A 13607-nucleotide genomic window follows, 5' to 3' on the forward strand; every position below is an offset into this window, starting at 1 on the left:
TCCGACGAAGCCGAAGTACGCAGAAAAGTGGATCTGTGCATTCAACCCATTGAAGGACATGAAAGGAAAAGGATTTTAATCCTTTCGTGAAGTGGATGCAGACGTCGAAGTGTAACGACAAATTCTTGGGTTCTGTTCGCCTGAAGACTCGCGACGTGGATCCGGAGTTCTTCAAGATGTTGTTGTTGGAGTCCACGAAATGGCTACATGATTCGGTACGTTATTTTTTATAATTCACATTCCCTTGTAATTTAAAGTAACGTTATATGTTTGTTATTTCGCAGCATATTGATGCCATACTTTGCATGCTTCGGGCTCTCCAACGAGCGCTTGATAGATATCGGCAAGACATCCGAATCATGGATTGTCGGTGGGTCCGGCACATGTACGGCCGATTCATGACAGAAGAAGCGAACAAGAAGAAGGCCATCGAACTAGGGACAGAGCCCGAGCCCGTGGTATGGGACATGAGGGCGATGATCACCCCAATGACTGGGTACCGAGACGCCGATGTTTTACCGTGGATGGGTGCTCGCGAGATCCTCTTCGTAATCGACTTCAAGGACCTTCATTGGTTCACATTCTGGGCCGATATCGAGGAGTGGACCATTACCGTCCTCGATTGCCAGAAGGACCTCATGCAGACGACGGGTAATCAGAACGACTTTAATGAGATGATGGAGGTACGTAAAAGTTTATTTATAGTTATTACGATTATTAGGTTTATTTATGGTTATTAGGATTATTATGTTTATTGATTGGTTGTTAAAATGTTTTTTTATGCAGAATTGGACTCAAGCACTGCCTAGGGTTGTGGCCATAGGTGGTTTCTTCACCGACCATCGCATGTCATACCGGGAGCTGAACGAGGGCGAAATTTGTTTCCGTCCTCTGACATGGCTAGTCGATCAAACGGTCCCACAATGTGCTTATAGGTAAACATGTTTAAAGTTTTTTTTTTACAAATTTAAAGTTTGTGACATGTTTAGATTTTTGTAAACTTTTATACAATTTTTTTTTTACAAGTTATTTTATACAAGTTTTTTTTTTAAATTAAGTTATTTTATACAATTTCTTTTGACAAGTTATTTTATACAACTTTTTTTTTACAAGTTAAGTTATTTTATACAAGTTTTTATTGACAAGTTATTTTACACAACTTTTATTTGACAAGTTATTTATACAAGTTTTTATTGACAAGTTATTTTATACAACTTTTTTTTGGCAAGTTAAGTTATTTTATACAAGTTTTTATTGACAAGTTATTTTATACAACTTTTTTTGACAAGCTAAGTTATTTTATACAACTTTTTTTTGAAAAGTTATTGTATACAACTTTTTTTGACAAGTTATATTATACAAGTTGTTTTTGACTAGTTAAGTTATTTAATACAAGTTTTTTGACAAGTTTGTATATTAACTTCAAGTTATTTTTGTTTTGTAGCGGTGATTGCGGGATGTTCGCAGCAAAGTATGTCGAGCACCTACTACTGAACGATCGTTTGACACACTCCAAAGTGTGCATATGAGAACGTTCCTGAAGAAATGATGCGTCTACTTATTCTTCGGAAGGCATATCCCGTGATTTTGTATTTTTGGATGTTTTTTTTAAATCTTTTTCGTTTTGTATGTAATATTACCTTATAAACATATTATCGAGATGGTTTGTTGACTATTGATTGGATGTGTTTTTAATAATACCTTATAAACATGTAACTCAAATAAACGTTAAAGTTTTAAACTTAAAAATAAAAATAACACCACGTCTAAAGTTTTTAAAGAAAATAAACATTTAACTCAAATAAACGTTAAAGTTTCCACGTCTAAAGTTTCAATCTCTTCAAGTGCATGTTTCTCTGTTATGTCCCCTGCCACCACATTTCCCGCATTTTCGCTGGATAACAATATTTTCACCTTGAGATGGGTATCGATTAATTCTTCTTCTTCCTTGTTTACTTTTCTTCGGTCGACCGGCTTGCTTCTTTTCAATGGGTTTCGAAACTTTCATGTTTTTTTATCTCATCCGGGACATCCCACTGATCTTCATTGCCAACCAGATATATAGCTTCCTTGTACATTTCAATCCACGTCTCCTTCAAATAAAAGTCACTGCATAACGAGTACACGTCCATGCTTCGATGTTGGGCTGCTGCGATGGAATGCTCGCACGAGATATTCAATTGTTGTGGTAGTAAGAAAGTGCATGTCTTCACCATAAGGTCTTCATCAAAATCACCTCTTGCGTCTTTGACATGACATTCAAATAGACCAAGCATGTACGCATTGACGAACTGTGCCTTATTATTTAGCTGTGCGAGATCATTTTGCCACGTTGGTGTCAATTTTGTGTTCATCTTGTGCGCTATATTTTCTTGATCGAAAAACCAAGTTCGGAGTGTGAATCGAACAAACTCGAGCAACATCGTAATGGGAAATGTCCTAGCATTCCTTGTTTTGTTGTTGAAGCTTTCTGTGTTGTTGCTCGTCATTAGGTCGTACCTATATAAAAACAGTACCGTTTATATAATCAACAACATTGAAATGTAGTACACAAGAAGTTCGAGACTTTTACCGTTTTTCAGGAAAGAAAGCTCTGGACCACCGATCGACACCAACTTCTTCAAGATACTTTGTCATCTCGACATCTTTCCGTCTCAACTATCTAAATTAGCTTTGAATGTTGTTTTACTGAAGGCGTAAGCTGCATCGTACAGTTCAAAGCGACAATGACCTGTTTTGAACTTGTGTTGGGCATTCAGTTGTAAATGATGGTAACATGCTCCGTGACGGATACCAGGAAACACAACTTCGAGACCATGTATAATGCTAACGTGGCAATCGGATATGAATGCCAAATTAGGTACGTCACCGATAAATTCTCGCAATCTTCTCAAAAACCAAATCCAAGAAGCATGACACTCGTTATCTACAACTCTAAATGCAAGTGGATATAATTGTGAATTCGCATCCATTGCAACTGCGCAAAGAACCTGTCCGCCGTATTTTGTCTTCAGAAATGCACCGTCCAATGATATGACCAGCCGACATGCTTTGAAGCCTCTACGACACGCCCAATAGAAAAGAAAGCGTACTTGAATTTTTCACCATCTCGCACAAAGTATGTTAACGTCCCATGATTCTTTTGCTGCAATATGTACAGCCAAGACGGTAACTTCTGGTAGGATTGTTCGGTGTACTCCACACGTACCGAATAGCTTTCTCTTTGGATCTCCAAGCTTTTAGATACGATATGTTCACACTCCATCTTGTCTTCACTTCTTCCCTGACGTTATGCGCCGAATACTCCGCCATAGAACTAATTGAGTACTTGTCCTTAAATACGTGACCGATGACCCATTGTGCAGCTCATCGATGGCCCTCTGTTCGAACAACATGCGCATATGAGTGTTTACCCTCGTATGACGTAATCTCCCACATATCTGACCACTGCACGACACCCTTCAACATCCACGTGCATTTCTCGTCTTTGCATAGAACATACCATCTCTTTTTCGAAGAAGATTTCACTCTAAATTCGAAATTATTTTTCAACGCGTACATGTGGATATGTTTCCTCAATTCAAGTTTGTTTTCAAACTGCTGCCCAATATATATTTCTTCTGAGCTACATGTTACTTTCAAAGGTTAGTTAAACAATAACTTAACATATTTTACTTAAAAATTTGAATCCACTTGAGATCTAAATTACCTGTAGAAGAATGACTTGGATAATGAATTGGTTCTTCCTTCACAACATCATCGGCAGTGAACTCGAGTGCTTTCCATGAATAAGGAACGATAGGTGATCCGATCATCGGAGCCTCACGCTGACAATGACCCGATGGTTCACAATGACTCGTAGGTACTGTAAAAGTTTCTACAAACTCTTCATATTCTTTCGGATTGGCGAATTCTTCAAATTCTTCACCTCTACCATTGTTATCTCCATCATCTCCGCCACTATTCTCTTCATCACCTTCGCCACCTTCGTATTCATCACCTTCGCCACCTTCGTATGCATCACCTTCGTCACTATTGTGTCCATCATATTCGTCACTATTGTGATTACAATCTCTATCACGCCTGTATACTTCGTCACCGTTTTCGGCACCCTTGTACTCGTTAAACAAGTCATCGTCACAGCCACCGTCTTCGTTTTCAATTATAGGATCATTTTGTCGATCCTCGATAACAAGAGTATTCTGTCTCTTCTTCGGTTCATTGCGAGACACATTTCCAACTTACACATCTTTCCCTTTACATACTCCTCGATACGCAATAGACGCAATGATCTGTTTTGGTACCAAACTTACACAAAGTGGGAATTTATTACGATATTTGTGCTTCATAAAATACGAAACGTCACCATTGTCTTTCAAAACAACAGGACTCATCGGAATTGTACCCATTGTGTATGGGACTTTGAGTTTTAAGTCGAACGTGAATATGTCTAACTCGAGCTTCTCGTATATAAAATCCACTAACTCCGTGTACGTTATCGCTTTCGGAACTGCAAATGCACGTGTATCTGCATTGGTGAACCTCTATTGGTGTCCTTCCTTCTCCCAAGTGCCGTTAACCATGATACAAACTGCAAAGAAACAGCCAAACTTTGCAAAATTAGCTTATCCATCGTACATCATCGTACAACTTTGCATCGTACAGAATCGTACAGACCATATATTTTTTTTTTCCAAATTTCATCATACAAAAAAGTTAAATCTCATCCTACCATATCGTATACCATCGTACAAAAAAGTTGCAACCCAGATTTTTTACTATGTTTTTCAGATCTGATCAATTTTTATCACTACATTTTATCATATACAATAAAAAGTTATTTAAAATGATTAAGTTAGTAATCTTACCCATGATTCCTTGAAATCCACTTAAGTAGAGAGAATTTGAGAGAGGGAGAGAAGATTAAAGTGTTAAAATGAATTAATTATTATGAGTGGATGAGGTATAGAGAATCAGATGGGTATTTTTGTCCGATTATAGTACAAAAGTCCATTTTTGGATATTTTTCTAAGTTAAAGTCTAATCTTGATATTAATTCAATTATTATGCACAATTAATGAAATTTCTCTATATGTATCAATTATTTTTGTAAAGAGACTGTTGCTTACGTGGGAGAGCATGAATACCAAATGGGCCTTGGCCCTAATACTTATTTTATTTTCCAAGTAATATATGAGACAATACAATAAAAAAAAAATAACAATGATAAAAGGAAAAAAAAATGTTATAAACACGTTATATATATATATATATATATATATATATATATATATATATATATATATATATATATATAGTTTTATCGCAATTTTCGTCGACACAATTTTTTTTAAATTTCTACATTATTTTCATCGTAATTTCCATCGACTATCGTAATTTCCGATTTTTGAGATCATCGGTACGAAATCGACCGTCGACATTTCAATCCTTACAAATAAGTATCTTTAGGGTTTATATATATATATATATATATATATATATATATATATATATCATTTTTTCAAGTTTCTCATTATAAAAATCTTGCGCAAAAAATAACAAATAAATAAATAACAAAAACAGAGTTGTACCTAAGATAGCCTAGTGGCAATTCCACCCGACCTCTTCTCGTGTGGAGATCGTGGGTTCAATCCCACTGCAGCGAAGCTGGCTTAAAAAAAATAATAAAATAAATAAATAAATAGCAAAAACAGAGAAAAAGACCACTGGTCCGGACGAAAATGTCGTGGCAAACGTACGTGGACGAGCACTTGATGTGCGAGATCGATGGGAACTATCTCTCCGCCGCCGCCATCATCGGCCACGACGGTGCTGTTTGGGCTCAGAGCGAAAAGTTTCCTCAGGTTTCCCTCAAACCCAACTCGCCACTCCTCTAGACGCTGTTTTTTTTCGATTTCTCTTTTCTGTATTGGATCTCTGCGATTTTTCCGAACTCGATTCCTTTGATCGTTTTTTCTTTGCCGAATCTGCGATTTGTAGAAGCCATTTTATTTTCATCTTGCCGACTGTTGATGATATCTGCTCTCGTGATATGCTGATGCCGTAGTTCGAAGCTTATGAAATATTATGAGATAATGAAATATTTCGATTTGCCTGAACTGAAAGAAGAATCTTCTGTGATTTTGACTATTATCTGTATGCCTTGCTTTCTTTAAAGCGTTGTGAATTAATGTGGTTTGTGGTGATTGATATCGCAGTTCAAGCCCAAGGAAATTGAAGGGATAATGAAAGATTTCGAGGAGTCTGGATATCTTGCTCCGACTGGGCTATTCCTTGGTGGGACCAAGTATATGGTCATTCAAGGCGAACCTGGTGCTGTTATCAGAGGAAAGAAGGTTAGGCTTTGGATTTGATTTTTAATTATTCTTTTGGTAGTTATCGAAATTTGCTAGTTTAGAATCTCCATGTAGCATCTTGTTGCTGATCGCAATCCGATTATTTTCTCATCTTAGGATATCCGGCGATCACTAGGTTAGTCTGAATAGATTAGGCAAGTCGTTACTTGAAACCGTAAATAATAGAAATATACATGAAATGGAAATCAGGCGTGCTCAAGTTTTATTTCCCATAGATGATCATTGGGATGTTTAATGTTTCCTTGTGCTTGCTACTCGTCGACTCCGTTATCTTGTTTTGAATGGAAATGTTGAGGGACTAAGGTTCAGGTTTTAAATAATAACAGCACTTTGAGCTTCTAGCTACTAATATTATTCACGTATATGCTTGCGATCATAGATTCATGGAAACAATAGTTATCGGGTTTAGGTAGTTGTAGAATGCGAGGTCAGAAAGCTTTTTTATTTCTCTCTTTATTCAATCATACTATTGTAAAATCGGTCTCGCATCTTAGTGCATTTTAGGGGTTAGAAAAAAAAGTACCTTTTTATGGGAAGCAATAGAATTAAGGTAACACATAATCTTGTTCTTGCCCATTTTGGAAAATCCTCGAATATGTATCATGCTCTTAACTCTTTATTACTTTTGGGTTCATATAAGATAGAAGATGATGCGAGTTTAAGAACCATCGAATCATGCTATCCATTGCTCACATCAAGTTCCATGCACTAACCTTAGTTTTGCGTATTAGGGCTCTGGCGGCGTTACAATCAAGAAGACCAATCAGGCTTTGATCATTGGCGTATATGATGAGCCTATGACTCCCGGGCAGTGCAACGTTATTGTGGAGAGGCTTGGAGATTACCTCTCTGAGCAGGGTCTGTAATTGTATCATTTCTCTGGGTAAGTCGTCGTACAAATCGTTTCGATATTGTTTTGGACCCCTTTTTTCCTGATATACTGGAGAAATATGTATTTTTTTCTCTTCACCAGTCTGTATTCCATGCATACTTAGATGATATGATAAAATGTATACGGTTTCCGTTGGGATCTTAAATAATATAGATACATTCCTTTTAAACTATGAAAAATGAATGACATGGTAACATGTTGCAGAGTTGGCAATATAGTAATATTCAAAATGGTTGTGGAGTGCTTGGTGTTGAAAAGACGTCATGGCTGCCTTGGAAAAGTCACAGTCAAAGTCGGTGTATGTTTTGAGTTTATAGTTGGTTCCTTATCTTCCCCTCATTCGTATGAGAATACATTATCTTTGGAATTTATATGCTTAAAAATGCATGGTCTTGAAGTGTGTCTTTAACAATATTTTAGTGTGTCTTTAAAAATTTTTGAATCTAATCGATTTGGAAAGATTGTTAACGTGTATTTGGAAATTTTCAGCGTTGACTTTAGTTAATTAGTTTATATTTTCGTGGCAATTCATTATGGATAAAATCTATTAATATATTCTTCATTTATTGATATTATTTGTTTTCATAATTTTAGAACGTACAAAATATTTCCAGAATTTTTTTCATTTTATTTATACGAATATACTGTAAATCATCTTTGTATTTACAATGCATTACGATGAAACAATTGGTATTAACTGTAAATCAACGTCGTATTTACAATACTAGATAAGAATTCACCGAAACCAAAATCTCAGCAAATTCACAATCACTGAAACAAATATCATACACTCAAAACCACCAGCAATTCCGATGATGAAGAAGAAGAAGAAGAAGAAGAAGAAGAAGAAGAGAGAGAAAAAAAATGAAGGATCATCATAATATAAGAAATCTTGTAATCCCTCCACCAATCCAATCCGATAGGCACAGCCCGTTTTCTGTCACCATCGACGAGCGTCGGCCGATGTTGCAGAGGGTGGGCGAGTGTCAGAGCCGATGTTGCAGAGGGTTGGCGAGTGTCAGAGCCGATGTTGTAGAGGGTGGAGCGTCGGCCGATGTTGCAGAGCGTTGATTTTGTTTTTATCGATTGTGTAGAGATTAAGAGAGAGTATAGATATCTGCATTAATAGAGTTTTAAATGCTCCCTCAATTTGTGCGAGTAGTTATGGCCGAATATTTTGTTTTCTATTTGAATTAATGGGCTGAAAATAATGAGCGGAAATTTGGCTAGAGTTATTTGAGGTCATTCACGTCTTTTAACATGTTGTAAATAGATTACTGTGGCTATTAATAGAAAATTAACAGAAGGTTGGCTAAAACTAAAACCCTTATAACAACAGTGTGGCTATATACCTATATAACCCAAAAAAAAACTATCTGAAAATCTATTAAGGATTGTTCCTATATAATTGATGATCTAATATACTTCAAATTGTGTTTTGGGTTCTGATGGGCTAAGACCTAGACAGTTTTTTATTGTTGTGGCAAGCGGACCTTTGCAAAGAAACAGTTTCCTAAAACTCATGACATAGATTTGCCATTCAAGCATTGTGGAGAAAGAGAGTGATGAAACTTTGGCGTAAAACATTCTCTACCAATACTCATTGCAAGAACATTTACTATTGAGATTTTATACCAGATATTTGATTAACGTGAGTTTAGGTATTAGGATATTATGTAACGTTTAGGAATTTATTTGCAATTATGTAACGTATATTTTGTTAGCACCGTTTAGGAAATAGATTAGGATTACAGCTGTAGTTTCCTTTTTATTTTCTCTACCTTTCTGTGTATATATATGACTAAAGAATATCATTAAAGGTCACTGATTCACCATTCTTTCATGGTATCAGAGCCACGCGGCTAAGATACACGACCGACAATGGCTGAAACAACTAAAAACCCCCTTTCATCTATATCTTCTCGAAATGACCATACATCTCCTTTTTATCTTGGTTCACAAGACAGGCCTGGAGATCTCATCACTCTGGTTCGTTTTCGACACGACAATTATGACGAATGGGCAAGATCTGTGCGCCTTGCCCTATTATCACGCAGGAAATATGGTTTCGTCGACGGCACGATTATAGAACCGAAAGTGTTGTCAATGGTGCCCACAAGAAGAGTTGTAGTCTTTATTTTGAACATTTGATGTAATAAAGTCTCATGAAGACTCTCGCTTGTAATTGCCTATTCATTCATTAATAAAGTTGAAACGTTCATTCAATCTTCCTTGTCTGAAGCTTTATGATAAAACCATAGTCTTTTAGTCCATAAACAAACTTAACAGCTTACAAAGAGACAAATGTAGATTTGCATGAACAAACTCTTCGTAGTTTGCTTAAAACGATATATTCGCAATCTTAGGGTCAAAGGACTATTGACCTCAGTATGATTGTTAGAAGAATCTATGATGTCTGGTTATGAGGCATTGAGAGTTAGGAACTCTATAGTTCTTCTAGGTATCTTCCGAAGGTACTGAATTGACCAGTGCACTTCTAGAGACAAGATAAGAACAAACCATTTAACCTCTTATGTCTCGAAGTCACTATGTATGAATTGCATCATGCTTACCTTAATCCTGAAATGAGACATGCCATTTCACACCTTAGTATTCTCATTTGAGAAAGTCAAAGTTCGGACTCACTATGTGATTCCGAACAAGGCCTATTGGTGAAGTACTAAGTTGTGAGTCTGTCATGAGTAACTTTGTGAAGTTCTCATAGATATGGAATTCATGTACAAGATTGCTGAAATGCAATGTATGTCACCTCATGCTTTGTTCCTTGGAGTGTGAATAAATGAACTGGCCAGTGTCCAAATTAAGTCTTGACTCTTTTGGATGAAACAATGTGACTTGTTAGCTCCTCGTCAATACATTGTTTCTAACTTATTCACAAGCGACAAAGGAGTTGAGGAAATAACAGCTAGAAGGGTAAAATGGTAATTTAGTAAATCCCGACTAGCTGATGACATTCATGAAGGGTAAACATAGATAATATTCAGTGGATCCGCTCATCATAATTAGGTCGAATTCTTGAGTAGAAAATAAATTCATTTGAACCGAGAGATTTTCAGTGTCAGCTCTTTAGTGGAGTCAGTTGGCATTAAGCTAAACTTGGAAAAGGTTTGTGAACTTTTGAGTCCAAGTGTTTAGCTAAAGCTTTGTTCATTTGGGTCCATGAGGTCACTGTCACGAATCACATCGATAGGAATAGTTAAACTGGAAGCTAAGCCAAAACAAGAACGAAAATAGTTAAAAGGGTATTTTTGTCTTTTGAGACAAAGGATGAAATGAATGTCAATAAATTTTTTGACAAGGTCATTTTGTGACATGTTTCACTCGGCCATGACTTGATCATTGGGCCTTGTGAATTAATTTCGTTTCATGAGAATTTTATTGAAAATTCTTAATGGGCCTTTCTCATGTTGTCATGAACAAATGAAGAAGCTTCTAGAAGCTCCTTCTAGAGAGACTTGGGCGCCTACCCTAATAGAGAAATAGGAGAGTTTATTTTGTGCATAAATGTATTTAGATACTTGCCAAAAGAAAAAAAGGAAACAAATTTGCATAAGGATGCACAAGGGAATCGGCCACATTGAGAGACAAGGCAAGCCTTGAACAAAATAGGAAACAAATCAAGGCTTCTAGAAGCCCTAGCTTGGCCGAGTATCTCAAAGGGAAAAAAGAGGAAATTGCTCATGAATATGTGATATTCTACAGAAGAGGAAACTACCTTATTGAAGGTGAGACCTCTCCTATAAATAGGAGCCTCATTTCCTCACAATTCATTCATCCAAGTTTAAGAGATTTGAGAGACTCTCTCTCTAGAACTTGGCCGAAGTCCTCTTCTCTCTCTCTCTAGTTTATTTTCGGTTTTCTCTTGTCTTGGCACCTAGGTCCTCACTCGACCTAGTCTTTAGCTCTGCGACTTTGAGACTCGTTCTTAAGTCGTAGTGTTTAAAAGTGCCCACTCACTGATTCCTTCTTTTCGAGTGATTTAGTGATAGAAACTATCGTGGTTGCTCGAGTTCCCGAGGAAAGAAAAGAGAGACGTGCTGCGAGGGGAGACGAACGTTGCCAACCTTCCAAAGGCTCATCAACGTTCAAGCATCAAAAAGGTTAGTAACTTTAATAGCTCATATTAGTTTTTATTTACATGCACATGCTCTTGTCTAGGTTAGTAAAAACTAGTTTTACTTAAAAAGAAAATTTTTAAAATTCTGCCGCTTAACGAAGCGTTAAACTTTTTCTCAAACCCTAGATCGATTCCAACAAATGGTATCAGAGCTATGGTCAAAGGAATGCATGTGCATGTTTTTAAATTATGAGCTTGAAAATCGTTTTCGAAAGTTTACTAATTTTGTGACAAGTTAGAATTGTAATCTTAGATTTTTTTTTAATTTATTGCTCATGCCTTTAAATTAAAAACCATGTTGATTTTCTATGAGTTTGGGATGATGTTAAAACACATTAGAATCAGTTCTAAAAGTTTTTAATTTTTTATATTGAAAAACGTGTTTTAAAGGTTTGAGAATTTTTCGAGTAAAATTTTGTGACTAGTTTTGTTACCTTGCTAGTTTCTTATTTTTACTTGAATCGTTTTATGCTTGTTGTTATTTCTTTTATTCTATGTTATTACCCTGCTAATAAAACACAAATAAAAGCTTTCAACAACATCTTAAAACGTTCCGTTACACTCGATTCTTTTTCGCACCTAAAAGGACGAAGCTTTAATTTATTTCTTTTTCTTCGAGCTGGAATGTAAACCCGCATTAAAAGCGGCATAACTCTCTGCTCAGAAATCGAAATTTAATGATTCTTGAATCAAATTAAAGCTCTGTCTGTCCTCTGTCCAATGCCACCGGTTTCGGCTGAAAAGGACATCGGAGCCGCCAGATATGGCGATTTCACTCCAAGGTGCGCGGCTGTCTGAAACTCCAGTTTTTTAGAAATCCGGATTTTCAAACCCCACTACCATGAGTTATAGAACTCTAATGAGGAAATTTTCTTGAGCAAAATTGTTTTTTATAAGATTATAAACGTGATGTGTAAAGATTAAAAGTTTTTATTTTTGAAAGATTAATTGAAATTGAATTTTTACAAAACTAGTTTGAATTTTGAAAAACTGTTTTCACTTTCAAACTTGAAAATATTTTGTCATCCAAATCAAATAAGTTTTCAAAATGTTTTCAAAACTATATCTATATCACATATGTTCAAAATCTATATGCTCTTGAAATTTTGAGTGGGAGGTCTCCTTGTAGACAAGCCGAAAAATAAAAGGATGTGTAATCTCAAACTTTCAAGTGTTCGAGTGAGTTGAAGTTCACACTTCCCTCACGCACTTTCCCGAAATAGAAAATAGGAAAAGATCGAGTATGTCCCTTGTGCCTTTATGCACTAATACTGCTCTGAACATGTCGATCTAGGATTCTCTTCTAGTTGTCCGCTCTGTCGCTCTCTAACTAGGAAATTTGTTTCCGAACTTATAAGAGTCGATGAACCAACTCCAAAAACTAAGTGGGAGGGTTATATTCGTTGTTTGTAACCCGCGATCCCCAACACTAGTGAAAGATGCAATAACGTGGGACTAAGAGCCGCTCTTGCGACCCTCACTTAAATGTGAGTACTCCAAGGCGTTATTGCTTCGATCATTGCTCAATGAGCTACGTCCGAGAGTGATGCAATGATGGCAAGGCCTCCCCTTGGGGGATTGTTTTTCAAAGCTGATCTTTTGGACTAAGTGGTTGGTTGCACACTTAGGCTCAATCCCTAGTATCCTTCCTTAAGGCTCTGCGAAAGGATATGAGTGATCAAACAAATTTACAAGGTGGCTAGTCAAAATGATGTACTGACATCTTGGCTTAGCATTAATGATGTGTCATTTACTTATAAATGGAGATTTTTTGCGGCCTTCTCTTGAGGGAGTAAATTATCGTTTAGTTTATAACACCTTTGGGTTTTCAAAAGTCTTAATGAAACTTAAATCCTAAACCAAAGACTAATCATAAACTTGTTTCAACTTTTATAGGCAATATGTCTCTCAACCCTCTCTCTACAATTCTTTCCTCGAATAAACTCGAAGGCGACAATTACGTCGACTGGAAACGTAACCTCGACATAGTCCTTACTGTCGACAAGCACAAATGGGTTCTCACCACCCCCTGTCCTCAAACGAATGATGATTCGACGCAAGAGGAGAAAGACGTCCTGGTGGCCTGGCTTCGATCCGATGAGATTGCGAGATGCTATATTTTGGCATCGATGAACAATGTGTTGCAACAACAACATCGTGATTATGAAACTGCCACCGATATGCTCTACAATCTCCATGA

General features: G+C 36.6%; 1 protein-coding gene across 1 annotated transcript; it reads left to right on the forward strand.

Moving 5' to 3' along the window:
- Nucleotides 1–5666: 5666 nt before the first annotated feature.
- Nucleotides 5667–7661, forward strand: LOC149389419 (profilin-3-like). The gene is made up of 4 exons (XM_089622963.1): nucleotides 5667–5864; nucleotides 6219–6356; nucleotides 7109–7260; nucleotides 7474–7661. The coding sequence occupies exons 1-3, from the start codon at nucleotides 5742–5744 to the stop codon at nucleotides 7241–7243; spliced, it is 396 nt and encodes a 131-aa protein (XP_089479089.1). The 5' UTR covers nucleotides 5667–5741; the 3' UTR covers nucleotides 7244–7260; nucleotides 7474–7661.
- Nucleotides 7662–13607: the final 5946 nt, after the last annotated feature.

This window comes from Urtica dioica, chromosome 8, assembly GCF_054948205.1.
Source record: "Urtica dioica subsp. dioica isolate 48M chromosome 8, U.dioica_male_clone48M_v1_H2, whole genome shotgun sequence".
Taxonomy (NCBI): Eukaryota; Viridiplantae; Streptophyta; class Magnoliopsida; order Rosales; family Urticaceae; genus Urtica; species Urtica dioica.

Excerpts from the sequence above, each read along its gene's own strand:
- LOC149389419 (XM_089622963.1), top strand. The coding sequence starts at position 5,742 with ATGTCGTGGCAAACGTACGTGGACGAGCACTTGATGTGCGAGATCGAT. Across the intron at positions 5,865-6,218 it reads AGAGCGAAAAGTTTCCTCAG|TTCAAGCCCAAGGAAATTGA; the intron begins GTTTCCCTCAAA and ends TTGATATCGCAG. Across the intron at positions 6,357-7,108 it reads CTGTTATCAGAGGAAAGAAG|GGCTCTGGCGGCGTTACAAT; the intron begins GTTAGGCTTTGG and ends TTTGCGTATTAG.